The sequence below is a fragment of the Haliotis rubra genome, unplaced genomic scaffold (genome assembly GCF_003918875.1).
Source record: "Haliotis rubra isolate DU_JTF1 unplaced genomic scaffold, ASM391887v1 Scf623, whole genome shotgun sequence".
In the NCBI taxonomy this organism is placed as follows: Eukaryota; Metazoa; Mollusca; class Gastropoda; order Lepetellida; family Haliotidae; genus Haliotis; species Haliotis rubra.
Genome location: NW_025767328.1, coordinates 325212 through 341268, shown reverse-complemented (window position 1 = coordinate 341268; position 16057 = coordinate 325212). Strand labels below are relative to the sequence as shown.

The 16057-nt window shown below is 38.0% G+C and overlaps 2 protein-coding genes across 2 annotated transcripts; one reads left to right on the top strand and one right to left on the bottom strand.

Moving 5' to 3' along the window:
- Positions 1 to 3026: 3026 nt before the first annotated feature.
- On the top strand, positions 3027 to 6030 carry LOC124256310 (protein HEXIM1-like). The gene has a single exon (XM_046690285.1). It carries the CDS (start codon positions 3133 to 3135, stop codon positions 3895 to 3897), a length of 765 nt encoding a protein of 254 aa, XP_046546241.1. The 5' UTR covers positions 3027 to 3132; the 3' UTR covers positions 3898 to 6030.
- On the bottom strand, positions 5049 to 13305 carry LOC124256309 (HAUS augmin-like complex subunit 7). The gene is made up of 10 exons (XM_046690284.1): positions 13223 to 13305; positions 11029 to 11135; positions 10343 to 10419; positions 9477 to 9538; positions 9086 to 9204; positions 8503 to 8673; positions 6863 to 6962; positions 6262 to 6474; positions 6027 to 6120; positions 5049 to 5289 (listed from the first exon to the last, which is right to left on the bottom strand). The coding sequence occupies exons 1-10, from the start codon at positions 13277 to 13279 to the stop codon at positions 5168 to 5170; spliced, it is 1122 nt and encodes a 373-aa protein (XP_046546240.1). The 5' UTR covers positions 13280 to 13305; the 3' UTR covers positions 5049 to 5167.
- Between the last annotated feature and the right edge of the window lie 2752 nt (positions 13306 to 16057).

Genomic DNA, 16057 nt, shown 5'->3' with positions numbered 1-16057 from the left:
GTCCGGCACACAACCTGAGTGGAAGATACCATTGGACGATGGGATAGATTTTCTAACTTTAGAACCGTGGTAATGTTTGTGACGTCATAGTGTTTGTCTATGTAAACACGTGTTTAATTTACAAATACGTACCTACTAATTTTTCTTTTTCTAATACCATTATACGCTAATTGAATACTGGATAATATAACATTTTGAATATTTTTCATGAATTTCACTTGAGGTCACATGCCACATATGTAACGTTGGGGGAAACTATTGCATACTACATGGGTAGCAACTAATTGGAGATTTCACCACGAAATCACATTCAGTCGGCAGTGTTTCCTCCAAAGTTACAGAAAATAAGAGTGAAGGACAGTTTAAAATACCGATAATTAACTTTTCGTCTGAACATTTGACCTTTTTCGGGTTTAAAGCAGAACCTGTGTAGATCCAGTGTAGGATTATTTCTTCTCAGAAAAAATGTTCCTCACAGATATTAATTTCTTCGTCACTGTGTAAAAATCGCTTTCAAAACTTTAGATCACATAAAAAAATATTCTTATTACTCATCATTTTTTCAAAAAAATTATGGGTCGGGAGGGCGGATTTTATTTTAACATTTTATTTTAATCTATATCCCAAACCCCTTGATTTCTGTGGAAATGTATCTTTTCTCCGATAGAAAATCAAAACTTTAATGCATATTTTGAGAGTCAAATTTGCATTTTCTCTAGCGTGAAAAATAAAAATGAAGAAAAAGAGAGAAATGGAGACACCTATTATTATTACTCACTAATCCTTTTTGTTTTTGTTATGTAAGTGTGTACATTCCTAATCTATTTTTACGTGATCGGGTAAATCTGCATTGCCAACTAACTTTGTAGTCTGAAACTAACAGAAGACCAGTCCCATTTCAGTTTTATATGCCTGTTGTATGAGTCTTCGTTTGTAGTTATACACACTAATATGTATCCTTATTTCTTAATGTTGATAAATTTAATGATATATTTACTTCCTCCAATTTGAATGTTTTGAAGTATCTGTCTGCCTTCATATACCGTGTACTTAAACTTCGAGTCAGAAGATGTGCACAATCTTGATACAATTTATACAATACTAGCCATATCTGTACTATATGTCTGGGGCCTTTCAGTATTTACGTAAAGAAGAATTTCAACAAACAGCATTTTTAGTAGACTGACAATTACCAACAGTGTGTGCATCAATTTTTTTGTAACTAATTAAAATGGATATTCCGTGAAATGAAAATAGCATAATTATATAAACTCAGTAGATCTTCTCCTTTGTCAGTCTTTGGCGGTTGCGTAGCGTTTGCTCGTCACGGCGAAGGCCAGGGTTCGATTCCAACGTGGTTACAATGCGTAAAGTCCATTTCTGGTGTCATCATATATATGCTGAAAGCGGTGAAAATCTCAAAACACTCCTTCGCCAGTCTAGGACTCGCTGAATACACATATTTACACCAAATAAAACATAATCCGTGTGTTATGGCAGACGTGAAGGTAAATAGTGCATTTCTATCGTCTGTATGACATCCTCGATAATAATTTAAATAACATTTTCATTGTACACATACATTTGCCTCTGGTCTTCGCTATTACCTACATGCACACTAACAGGAACTGAGGCGAACCATTGTAGAAAACGGTGACAACGGATTATCTACGTCGTGAAAGAACACTTCCCACACTAACAGCGAACACGACCAATGTGTAGTCCAGTTTCACGACCACTAACACAAACCCATTTCGATCCGTGAAAAATATGACGTTATTTAGGTAACATTTTCAAACAATTCTAGATTTAAGAAAAATATACAAGGTCATTTTAAATAACACGTACCAAAGAATGGTACTAGTATATATGAATCAAAGTTTATACAATGTATGTATATAACAAAGATTACAGGAGTAAGGTCCCGTAAAGTTTTAGTAATATTGTTGAAACCCGTATGTTTTGTATATATTGAAAAACTGCCTTTAATTGTAAGTAGTGTACTACCGGTACTGTGGGCGTTTTTTCCTAAAAAAATATATGAGTTGAGCTAATCCCTTTTCTGTAGGGCCTATGTAAATGTCGCGGTTGAAATAACAATCTCATTAAAAACAAATCTTAATTACAGACTGTAGTTCTCGTTACCGCGTCTAGTCTGTCTCACAGTCCCTGAACCACATTATTTTCCCTACTGCCTCCCCATCCTGCAATATGCTAAAGCCCAAAAAGAGGCAAGTCGAGATTTCCCCAGGGTCAGCCTGAATCTCCCATCTCACTGGACACCTTTACAATTTAAATGTCATTTGTTATTTCAAAATTATATATATTCAGGGACTAAGTGTTAGTCTAGCTACCGCTCAGCAAAGTCTTATTTCAACGAGAGTGTTAAATGTTTGATTGGCATTTTAGAAGATGCTATTTGATGAACATAGATACTTTTCTGGGTTTCGTGTTCTTTATATTGTTTGGTACAACGTTTCAGGGCTTGTTCTGGCCCCATCATCAGGTAGAACTGAGAGTGTTAAAATAACAACCATTAATACACAGACACGGGGTCTCGGGTGCTCCTTGGGAATAATTAAAACATGTTTCTCCAGATTTAAATGAGAGATGAGGCCGTGAAACATTGTCGATTTCTAGTCAACTATTCCTAAACACAAACTAAAACACTGCTTGCACAATCGTGTTCATCCCGCGAACACAAGGGAACGGCTTGCACAAATACATGTTCCACTTGAATAATTATCACTGTGAACACAGTTCTATTGAAGCTGAAACGTGTTTGAATGTGTTTAAGAGGCTTTGGGCTATTTTGATTAATTGCGTGTTATCTAATCCTCTTGCTATTTCCCAACGTTATGTCTACGTTCTGGTTTGAGTACGTAATCTTCAATAATACAAGTCTTTGGGGAAGTAGTATATTGCACAAAACGTAGAAACGACGATAGGCCACGTGACACCGAACTGGCTTTTGATTGGTTCTATATATGGAAACAATCAGCTGACGTAGTAACGACCACGTGCCTATATATACTGCGTGGCAACAACGTTTGCGTTCATTCGAGAAAAAATACAGAGCGAGAAGGAAGGACGTATTGGATCCTAATATTTAATCGGATCTCAGTGAACGCTATGCAGATCATAGAAGAAATGGCTGATACCGAAGAAGTTAAAATGAAGAAAACACGTAGAGGAAAGCGATGTGGTCGTCGCACAAGGCGAGGTGAGAAGAGTTGGGACGAAATGGCCCAACCTTCCTTCAGTTCAGACATGGACACGAAAAGCGTGAAAGGGAGAAAATTTTATGTGAGACCAAGGTATAGTCCCAAAGCTCCACATAATTCAACACAGTTTATAATGGACGATCAGCATCATTGTTTGGTTAACAGTGAACACATTTTCGATTTCTCAAGATGTGACGAAATGTCTATCTATTGTAACGATGAAGACGCATCAAAAGGAAGTGCCCAGGGATCTCCTAGTTCAGAATGCGATTGCACTAGCCCCCATTCATGTTCCTGGGAAAACGAACTCAATAATTTGCAGTTAAATTCATCGCAGTATATGGCAAATGACTTTGAGTCATTTTACAATCAGTTGAGAGCAGAAGAACTGTCGAAATTGTCCAAAGATGAACTTGTAGAGGAAATATTGTCCATGGAAGAGAAAGTTTCCGGTTTCGAGGAGAGGATGCAGAAAATGCAAAGGAACACCAATACGTTGTCCCCAGCAAAACATGGACCTACATCACCAGGATTGTGTAACCCAGAATTACCACGATATGTGAATGTGAAAGCACGATCTACAAACCATATGTCGAGTCTACTAAAAGAACTAGAATTGCTAAAGCAGGAAAATAGGAACCTGAAGCAGAAACAAGATTCATTATTATCATAATTAAGTCATTTCAGTGTGTTATCAATCATGTATTTTAAGATTTTGTTCTGCTTTTACGTTTGTGATATGATCATGGAAGTAACTTTATTATAAGATTGAGTACTTTCATGAATGCTTCAGAAGCATTTCATCATTTGAGAACAAAGTTTTCAGTTAGCCAAAACATTTGCAAGGAGTATGATGAAAGAAGAACTATTGCGGAACTTTTATTTTTAGACATAACTATAAATATTTTAAGATCAAACATCAACAGTGTAATAATGTATGAGACATTGGATGTTTTATGATCTTAACATCTATGTACTAAAGAATGGTTAACTTCATGGATGTGAATGCTTGTCTTGAGTCAAGCTTTGTTTTATGTATATAAAATGATGTTGGAATGAAATTATATGTTTGTCGTCATGTTCTGAACTACTTATTACTATTGAGTTTTTCCTTTTCAGCACTTGAGATACCCGGTGAGCCAGCAGCTGTTCACTGTTCCGCTATGGACATGGGTTCGAGTGACCAGCTTGGTCATTCACTCCGTGGACAGGAGGTAACACTGGTCTTGAGTGTCATTTAAGTAGCTTTAAGTTATAACTTAAGTTCAATCTGGGGTTGAATTGAAAAGTTTTCTATAGCCAATGCAGTAACTTCTCTCAAGTTAAAATTGAAGATGTTGCAAGAACATGATTTTATCAGTATTCAAATAGACTTTCTTCTGTACTGCATAGTTCACTATGAACATTTAAGACATTGTGGTAATGTTTTTTAATCTAAACACGTCTGAAGCCTTGGCCCAATCATAAAATTTTGATGCAATAAATCACACAGGAACTACACAAAAGTAGTTTTGATATGTATGGCTTTCAAGTTTGTTACGCTAGGCAACAAAACTTTTCACTTCAATCCTTTCAAATGCAGACATTTACTTCCAAGTATCTAAGGTTTTGATTAACCTGTGATATCATGTGTGCATAAACCCCTTATTCTGTTTTTATTTTATCAACAATATTTGTTGCAGCGGTTTCCAACTACAGTGAACTGTGCTGGCTGATGGTGCCAAGACATGAGTATGAGGGTATTGTCAGTTGCCCAGCAACGATGGAAAATTACCTTTTCTTTTTTTTACTATTTTTCGTTAAAGAAAAGTCTGAAGAGGTATATATGTCATAATGAGAAGAATAATCTTTATTTCATGGATGCATGAGCAAAACAGATTTAATATATATTTCATTTTGCAAGTATGTAGAGGAATGTACAATAACATGCTCATTGCTGGTATTTACATCTTGTGAGGTGTAGATAAAATAGAGGAATGCAGACTAGACTCCTGGCGTTGAAGGGACTCGTCCAGGATGCTGATGTACTCCTGGAACTTGTCTCTAGCAGACTGGCTGGCACACACTGAAAAATGGTATCAAGAGCTGACACATGCTACACATCAGTTTCATCATTACAGCGGATGTCATACATTAAGATGGGAAGGATGGATTGACCCCAACCCTTAAAGGACACACACTTGTGTGTTTGTAAAGATCCACAGCAGAAATTAACATTTCTTGATAAAGGGTCAGGTTACATATGTTAGTTTGTTCGATCAGCAGGGCTTGTTCCACAAAACATTTTCAGTACAAGGCCAATTCATGATTTCCTAGTAGCAATGGTGTACAGGTCAACCACACATTTGTTAACTTGGTGAAAACTCAATTACATGTCGTAACTGATAAAGTTACCAGTGACTATTTCCTGCACAATAACACACATACTTAACATGTTAGGACATGTGAACCGTTACCTATCATTGCATCGAATTCAATGGTTGACAGCAGAGTTACAACCGATTTTAAAAACAAAAATCAAATACATTTATGGCAGCTTATTTTCATTTCTGAAGTATGGCTGCCAAAGATCAGTGGAAGATTGACTTATTATTCACACACATTCCCTAAAGCAGATTAGGGACAGCTATACCATGTTACCAAGTGGCCAGTCCAAAGCAGATCCCCACCCCTACACTCCTATGTTACAAGGTCCATCATATTATTAGAGGTAATCTCTAACAAGGTGAGTAATCATGTATTTCTGAAGTCAAGGGAGCTGTTTCTGCCATGAATATATCATTGAATAAACAGTAATGGTACCTAAGCTGTTAACTTTGTGGTCTGTCTGTGTATCCATGGACTCCTGTCCAAGTTGTGTGTATGTGATGCGGATTTGGCTGATGCTCCTCAGCAACTGAAACGAGATCATGGGCTGCTTAGCTGGCATTAGTGTACTATGGCCAGATATTCAACAGCACATAAATGTAAAAGCTGACTGCAGACTGAAAAATTATTGTTCCCTGATTTTCAGTCCACATAAACATGGTCAACCCACCTCGTGAAACTGGTGCAGGATAGTGTATACTCTCTTGAAAGCCTTGCCAAGGCCAGTGAGGGAGGGAGGAATCTTGTTGCACCAGTGTCGCATCTCATTCTCATAGCAGTAAGTGAAACTGACCATCAGCTGGGACAACTCGGACAGCACAACAGTCAGTGTCCGACTCATAGTGTCCAGCTGGTCATTCTCTCCACCGGTCTGGTACTTGTGCTGCACATGGGAAAATCGCCAACAGTTTTCGGTAAACAATGTAGAGAAAGGAAGACATGGTAGAACCAGAGGTTCTGCATTATGAAAACATAATATTCCAACTAAATGACGTCAGTCTTTAAATATCAAGTCTGAAACGGAAAATCTAGACAAAATATGTGCAATGAACGATGCAAGCCAAATACAGTATGTAGTCTGTCAAGTCAACAAAGCTTACCACGTGATCACCGCTTACAGGGGACCTATATTCTTACCTGTAGCTGCCATATAGCTGGAATAACTCTGAGTGCAGCTTAAAACAACAAACTTCTTAACTGGAAACCCCTTAAAAGGACAGAATCTGTTTTCCTCTACTATAATTATGTGTGCAGCAGAAGGAAATACTTACATTCTGCTTGAAGTCTGTGAGTATTTCAATTTGGCGATGGAGGTCCTTGGTGACCTGAGTGGCCATGCCTATGAGGGCAAGTAGGTCAGGGGCTGGAGGACTGCAAGCACACATGGACATATACTTCATCTGATAGTGTGAAGTGAAACCCAAATGTGATACAATAAACTGTTTACAAGACAAACATGATCCACAGAAATGGTGGACTGAGAAATGATGACACATTGAAACTGACACGTGGGTGCATATACAGTGGAACCCCAATGTCTCGAACTCGGTTGAGACGAATTCTCGGTTGTGTCGAACTCATCTCTCGGTCCCTGCTGATTTCCTCATATATTACCCATCAAAAGTTTAGACTCACTAGTGTAAATATAGCCACTTTAGGCAACTGTTTTAAACTAAATTTTGCAAAATATTCCATACTGTTTAAAGATACTGTTTACACATGAACTGATGTATTGTAGAACGAATTCGTAACATTGAAAAGATTATTCATGAGTTCAATAAATGATGAAACTTTGTGAAAATTGGTGAATTCTTACAATCTTTACACCAAAACATAGCTGTTCACATGCACAATATTTGTACATGCTTTTCAACAATTTGACGAATGATTCTCTTGCAAATCATCTGCATACGGTTTGCAGATTAGTGAAACCATACATATCTACATAATCGAGTCTTAACTTTTGATGGGTAGTATATTTAACATTATTTTTACCCTGATGTCTCCAACTAGATGTGTTGAATTCCTGATCGTATCTAACTCATTTTAGGGTCCCCAAATGCCGCTTTAAGTACAAATTTACCCTTTTGTCGCAAACTATCAAAGAAGGCCTGCAACTGAAAACTTCATTCTCGCAATCAAAAGTCATGCTCTTGAATGTGCTACAAAAAGATCAGATGTGCGGAATAACAGATTCAACAATCAAGTTGCGTGTTTACACATCTACATGTAAATAGACATTGTCATCACACTTACCAACTGATTTATTACTCACACAATTAACCTTATTTAACTAGTTCATCACAGACAGATAGGAAATCTCTAAACAAACAATGGGCACGCTATTGTCACGTTGATCCCTTGTGAGTTTGTTAAATGTTCATCACAGACAGATAGGAAATCTCTAAACAAACAATGGGCACGCTATTGTCACGTGGATCCCTTGTGAGTTTGTTAAATTACATTTTTATATATTTTAATCTAAAGATCAGTACTGCAGTAAATGTTTATTGCAACGATGTATTGTTCGTATGTATAGCCTACTGTAGCAAAACGATGTAAGCACTTTGGTCGTGTTGGTACTTGGTCGTTTCTGTGCTGACGGATGAGTCAAACTTTTTCCATGGTCGTGACTAGTTCGACACAACAGGTTTGATTGTATACTCAACATATCTCTACAGATATTGCCAGTTCTGTCTACATACCTGTATAAATGATGCATGTAGTCAACATACCTATACAGGTGACGAAGGTACTGTACTGTTGACACACCTGTACAGGTAATGCAGGTACAGTCAACATGCCTGTACAGGTGATACACATACTGCCAACATCATGTCTGTACAGATGACAGGTTCTGCGACTGTCTACATTCCTGTACAGGTGACACATATTGCGACTGTCCACATACCTGTCTTTGTTGAATCCTTTCTCCACCCACTGGACATCCAGTTTACGTTGCAGGTCTAACGGCAACAGACTCGCATGGCAGTTGAACAGGACATCTGTCTTCTCCTGATTTGCCAGTCTATCCATCAGGAGACAATCAGCACCAAATTGCTCTGTCAACCCAGTGCTCGGGCTGTTTATATAAATGTCAGTTTTTATTTTTTTTATATCAGTGTTCTTTCATTATGAAAGTGAAGTACAGATATTTCCAAGTGAAACAACATATAGTATTACCAGTGCCCTTGATGTGAATGTGCAAAGTGCAAATCGTGAGATAGGATAAGTATATAGATATACAATATATAGTTAAAATTTCCAATTTTGTTGTTGCGGAGGTGTAATTCAAGGATAACTCACTGTGATATACATGTATTAGTATTTAACAGAATGGAAAAATTAAGAAATTTGTGATTATGTGACACAAAGAATCATTGAGTGAGCTGACAAAGCAAATAAATTCATTAAAAATATACTTTAAACTACAGCAAATGTAGAAAACCATATCTGTGTATTCTCGGACAAAGTTGATATTCAACACTTTGTACCTGACCACTCCTGGACTCTGCAGAGCAGCCATAGTTGTCTCCTCTGAGGCATCAATGATGCTGACCATGTCTATGAGCTGGGTCATGAAAGATGCCTGTTTGGACACGGATGTGATGCCCTGGATGGACAGAAGCATCATCGTTTTCTACATGACCACTCTGATATTCATATATGAATCTTCTTAAGATTGAATACCTACAGCTTGTGATTTGAGCCATTAGTCAGATGACTGAGTCTAGCAAATTTTATTTCTAACATTTCAACATAATAACTGCCCTTCAGTCAACAATAAAGTCAGCTTAAGCCTGCCAACATGTTTATGTAGAAAACAAAATACTATACATGAATGTATTTAGGATGCCATGTAACTGTAAATGATTGACTACTCACCCTGATGAGGTCAACATCATCGTATCTACAAAGCCCCAGCGTGCTGGCTACGTCAAGTAGTCCTAAAAGAACAGCATGACAAATGGATGTGTACTCTAGGTTCACTAACTATTCCATACATGACTTCAAAATCACATATTTCATGAATTTCAACTTTCAGCATAAGTTATATATTTCCTTTCAATTCTTAAACTCATATCAGACAGCAAATATTTCAGATCAAGTTTATTGTGGAAAGACAAAATTCTAGGAAACTTCTGACATTGTAAGGGTCAAATGTTTTTAACAATCCATCACAAAGGTGACAAACCTCAAATGTTTTTAACAATCCATCACAAAGGTGACAAACCTCAAAACATCATGGGGGCAGACTGGGTCTTGAACCCATCATCATAGACAGGGTTAACAGTTACAGTGGGCTATAACACTGTTCTGTGGGCATTAAATAGATTTACTCCACTGGGTCCATTTTTTAGAGAAACCCCACAAGTAGACATCTGTTTTCAGTATTTCTACATAACACGGTTCAGGCAACTTATAATTTGTACCTGTTCATATGATACTCTAAGTCTGTCAAACCTCCAGTAAGCTCACAATAGAGATATACATGTGTAGATTACAATAAGGGTGACCTAGAATTATTCAGTGCAGAATTTTTGTATGAAATCAGATTAATAGTATTTTCTACAAAGTACTTTCATTTGATCATGTGATAATAAAATCATTCAAAGGAAATACTTTTACATTCTATCAGCTTAGGTAGATAAATGACAGATTGCACCACAACTAACATATTTGGGGAAAATGCGGGATTAGCTTCAGGGAAAACCCTGGCTTGAGATGCTACGATTAGTATGAATACTGACTTTGTATTCTGGAGTCCATCTTGGATCCAACTGGGGCATAATCTGGATCCAGAACCTCAGCTAGCTTTGAATCAAACCTGCAACAACGTGGAAACCAGCAACAACCCTTCAAAACATGTCCAGGAAATAGTTTATGAATAACAACTTCTGTATTGTTTACAGTGATGTTTCATGGTTAGTTCTAGCAAAGGCCCCACTCATGCACTGAATTACGCCTACTAAACATATTCAGGGATCCCACTGTGGGGACAAAGCAATTTAAAATGAGGGGTTATTAACACAAACCGTTAACACAAGAAATTCTGTGGGAATTTATGAAAATGAGGGATGGATAATGTGATGACGCTATCTAACAGAATCTGTGGAATCTATCGGACTTGAGCATTTATACAGTTTTTAGTCAGTAAAGAGGCCTTCAGCCCATAAATGACAAAGGACATTGTATTTAATGTATTTCACATAATACAAAACAACAACAAAGGACATAGATTCCTAATTCTAATCATAGACAGAGCATGTGGGAGGATTACTTCAATATTTATGAAAGATAAAAATCACAGAGCAAAGCTATTTAATGTATTTTGTAAAATAACACACGTGAAGCAAACTTAGTAGAAGTGCACTTGGGTATGAATTTTCATGATATTCTGATAACAACGAGGATGCCCTTTTAAGACACAGCTTACTTTGAGAATAGCCACTGTAGCAGCCTTATTCTTGGTTCTCCAGGTTTGAAGAGAGGCTCTGTAATCCAGGTTTCATCAACACCCTCTGTGAATGGGCAGCCAAGTTGCTGGGAGAAAAAGGGAGGAAACTCATAATGAAACCACACTATTACCCTGTTATTATCACAGTCATATATATATACATATATATCTATTAGTCCCGTTAGTTGCCTCTTACGACAAGCATGGGTTACTGAAGATCAATATTCTAACCCGGACCTTCACTGGTAAATTTTCCAGTGAAAGACAATTTGACTAAATATGGTGCAAGAAACAAAAGTGAATACATATATATACTGGGAAAGAAAGATGTACCTATATTCATTTCCTATTTTCTCACACATGACTTATCCATTACTGATCACTGATTGTTTTTGGTTTTTTTCAAACAAATGATTAACACTGAAATTTGAATGTGATTTGTTTGTCTCAAAACTACACCAGCACACAGCCCAAGACTTATTTCACTGTTCTGTTTTATTGGCATTTAGAAGTTGGTGACTAATAAGAAAGCAAGATTGTTTATCGATAACAACTTCTTTATTATATATGATGCGACGTTTCGGTATGGATTCTTATACCGTTGTCAAGCAAGAGTGAAGTACTACAGCACAGAACAGACTTATATACATCAACTGGGATTAAGTAATAACAAAATGTAGGTATGAATCAAGGGGATTAACAACAACAAGAAGGCACGGTGGTAATAATGTAGTGACAGTAGGAGGAAGCCAAAGGTCCTAGAGGCAGAAACAAAATATACATGGCTGATGAGATTAATTAATGATAGCTGGAGTGGTCTTATCTGTTGTTTTTATCAGTTCATTGTATGCAGAAGGGATGAGATATCCCTGGTCTCTGTTGATTGAGGGCTTGTGTCTCCAGATTTGAACTGCTTCTGCAAGTTTTCTTTTGGTGAAGTCCTGGTGGTTTTTCAATAAGATCTCTACAATTATGTTGTGATTGGGACAGTTGATGATGTGGTCTGATATTGCTGATTTTCTGTCAGATTTAGTGGTAGATGATAAGTGTTCTTTGATTCTGATATTTATGGGCCGGGATGTTTCGCCTACATAGGCCTCGCCAGTCACAGTTGATTTGGTAGACAACACCTTTGGGTTGATGTTGTCGTTTAGAGGTGTTCCTGCCATTAGCTTTCAGTAGGGTTTTCAGTGGTGTAGAGCTGGTAAAGTAGGTATCGATGCCTGCTTGTCGCTTCAGGAGACGGCTGATGTGGTGGGAGGTCTTCCCTATGAGGTGAGGTGAAATTGGGTTTAACGTCGTGCTTGAGAATATTTCGCTCATATGACGACGTTCTTCCCTATGAAGGGGAGGGAGATACGAATGGGTGCTGGTACACCACTGAAAACCCTTTTCTGATACTTACAGCAATAATCACTCATAATCACTGTCCTACACATCAGTCATTAGTCATGTTTAACAATATATTTTGTTAAGTGTGTGTGTTCAATGTCAGTTAACGTTGTCTTAACAAGTCTTTGTCTTATGTTTTTATGACCTTGTGAAAAAGTTGGCCGAAGAGGGTAGTCCATATTTTATTTATCAAGGACAGGGACAGCAACCGTACTGTTTATTTATCTCTATTTGTTTACATACAAGACAACCAGGTAATAATACAAAGAGCTGCATATTAGGTACTGTGATTTGCAGAATAAAGATATCCATGTTTAACATGATTCGGCTTGTTTAGGCTTCCGAAAACCTATACTACGAGGATATATAAACTTAACCTTTTCGCAATGACCGAGGATAATAAAGCAAATCGTAACTATCTAAACGGTCTGGCTATCAATGCAGTTTATTAATAATTAAGTCTGTAAAAAAAGGCTCCTAAATACTTCCTGATGAAATGACCCACTGGCTATTGAACGCAGATTAATGTGGTGAATGTGTCCTAATCAATGTCCGATCACCTAATAACAGGCTAATCACTTTAATGAACTTATGCGACAACTGAGCAAATGAAAATGACATGTTTTGACAGGTCTTGATTACGCCGACGACACAAACAACATAGCTTTCTCCATTCACTTCCATCTGCACCCCGATCATTATGCACCCAAATATCACAGCCCTCACAGTCTACCAATATTATCACGGATTCCCTAAGATTATATGATAGACAACAACTAACATCAAGTTTCTCCTTGAAACATTTTCCCAACTTGGCTGCCTTCGAAGTTGCCGCCATTTTGACTCGGTTACATGTAAAATCAAAACCGGTTAGCCTAAAATATAGCTGCTGCTACTACGAAATGAGATCGATCAATGCCGAACTTTCCGATATACTAACTTAGTTGATGCGCGTCAGTAATGAGAATTATTATCCAAATAAAAAGTTGCAATGGACACTTTGATCATTAACATTTTCAAACTGTACTGCATAGGTTATATTGTACAAATGTCAAGGACCATGTGTTCGATTGCATTTGTTTGTTGTTAAACGCCTTGTACAACAATAATGCAACTATGTGCCTGGATAAGACAAACACGTGATTGGTATTACAACTTGCATGCTGTGGAATGCCCTATCTAGCATGCGATCTAAAGTCACCAAGTCTGGCCATCCTGTCCATTAAGTCGCCTCTTTCGACAAAAGCAGGTTGCCCCTACTTGCCAGGCGCGAGTATTGCGCTTATCCATGAGCCATAGTGCACAATATTCATGCTCCATTTCAAAATACCAGTCTTCACATTTGTGTACATACTTGATCGCTTCAAGGAGGATGTAATATTGTTATATATTGGTGTGTAAATATATATTGGTGGTAAATCTATTAAGTTTCAACGAACCATAAATTTGTTGGGATATTAAAAAAGAGTCATCAGAAGAAATCGTTTCCATGGAAACCGGGGAAAATAAAAATGCCAAAAATCTGCAAATAGCAAAAGGCACCACTTAAGGTTCTGTTTGATATATATCTCCCAAGTTTTGTTGAAAAATATTGAACGGTTGTTGAGTTATGCACCGGAAACGAAGCCCACCCCTCCCTTTTGGGACTAAGTCCGAATCGTTTCCATGAAAACCAGGAAACAAAAATATGCCAAAATTCTGACAAATAGCAAAAGGCACCACTTTGGCATCTGCCTCACATATCTGCCAAGTTTTGCTGAAAGATATTAAGAAGTTTTCGAGTTGTGCTCCGGAAACGAAACCCACCCCTACCTTTTGAGACTATGTCCGAATCGTTTCCATGGAAACAGAGAAAATAATAAATCACAAAAATCTGTAAATAGCAAAAGGCACCACTTAAGGTTCTGTTTGATATATCTACCAAGTTCTGTTGAAAAATATTGAACGGTTCTTGAGTTATGCTCCGGAAACGAAGCCCACCCCTCCCTTTTGGGACTAAGTCCAAAACGTTACCATGGAAACCGAGAAAAATAAAAATGAAAAAAATCTGTAAATAGCAAAAGGCACCACCTTAGGTTCTGTTTGATATATCTACCGATTTTTGTTGAAAATTATTGAACGGTTTTTGAGTTATGCTCTGGAAACAAAAGGGTTACGGACGGAGGAGGCGTAGACTATATCCCCCTGCATTACATGCCGGGTGGATAAAAATGCATCTTTCAGTTTATATCACTTTGACTATAATGCACTGACAATTTACATGTGCATGTTCATGCATGGCCCCAAAGCTGTTTTTTGCGTTTATTGGGGGCATTGTTTATACACGTGTTTTTTTCAATATGAAACGCACAAAATGAGTGTTCATATGCTGCAAACAGACGTGACGCAAGTTGAAGCTGGCAGATCCTAAATGTTCATGGAAACAATATGTTCCAAGGTGCTCCCAGTGGTGGGGTAGCCTTGTGGTTGAGCTTTTGCCCGGGTTCGATTCCCCACATGGGTACAGGTACCTGGGTGCAATGTGTGAAGCCCATTTCTGGTGTCCCCCGCGGTGATATTGCTGGAATATTGCTAAAAGCGTTGTAAAACTAAACTCACTCACTCACCCATTGTCCTGCAAGGCTTCTACAGGAGACCAGAGAAGGTATTTTCGACGCTTGCACTAAGGTTGTTAGTTTTGAGATGGAAGTGTAATGGCATGGGGAGGCAATTCATCATTTGTAATGCTAATTTAGCTGCTGGCCCCATGTCACTGGAGACCACGTTCTACACTTTGTGTAAGGATGTTCCCTCACATTGTAGAAGAATGTCCGGCCACACGTACGCTGCCATTGCTTGATATTTTGAGGCAGCAGAGCACTGCTTCACTGCAGCCTCCAGACCTCTGCCCAACATAACGTCTTTGTGTTGAGACGGTACAAGGCACACGACAGGACAAGAACCAGTTGGTATGGCTAGCTCACATGGTTAAAATTCCGTTGATACGGTGAACATCTCCCAGCCTGTTGTCAGTCATCTGGTGCCTCGCCTGCATCAACACAATGTTGGCTACACCTGATTTTGTCATGGTGATTGAGTTGTCTCTGATATAGATGTCACCCGTTACTGTAGGGGCTTTGTGAGTGAACTTGTTATGACAAAACAATGTCGATTAGACAAATGAACTAATATTCTGCTTTTACTTTCAAAAACAACATTCACACCACTTTGTAGGAAGCCCAGGATCAGACAAACCAATCAAATCAGGTACTTGTAGTGTTGTCTATATTTGATGGTTTTGGTAGTAACTGATTATTGTTATTATTGTGTTTTAAGTAAACCCAAGTATTTGATGTACTTCTTGTTGTACTCCCGTATTGGACCTGGAAGTGGATATTGATTGCCGTATGTAGGACTGTGTCTCCTGCACCACCCATAGAGACTGCATGGTCCAACTAAACTATTTGGTTCCAGCTAGCCCACCAGAAGAGCAGTTTGGCTAGTTAACAATTTCACACATCTGTGTCGCATACAATTCCAGTTTCAACTCTTTTAGTATGTTAGAGGTGAACAAAATACCCAGGATGACATTTCAAATTTTCAGTGGCAAGTCAGACCATTGTGATTTGTAAGACTC

What these genes read in the sequence shown, in the direction of transcription:
- LOC124256310 (XM_046690285.1), top strand. Translation starts at nt 3,133, where the DNA reads ATGCAGATCATAGAAGAAATGGCTGATACCGAAGAAGTTAAAATGAAG.
- LOC124256309 (XM_046690284.1), bottom strand. Translation starts at nt 13,279, where the DNA reads ATGGCGGCAACTTCGAAGGCAGCCAAGTTGGGAAAATGTTTCAAGGAG. An exon ending in CTACAGTGGCTATTCTCAAA is followed by an intron (nt 10,420 to 11,028) that starts GTAAGCTGTGTC and finishes ACGTTGTTGCAG; the next exon opens with GTTTGATTCAAAGCTAGCTG. An exon ending in AAAGGATTCAACAAAGACAG is followed by an intron (nt 6,963 to 8,502) that starts GTATGTGGACAG and finishes GTGTGCTTGCAG; the next exon opens with TCCTCCAGCCCCTGACCTAC.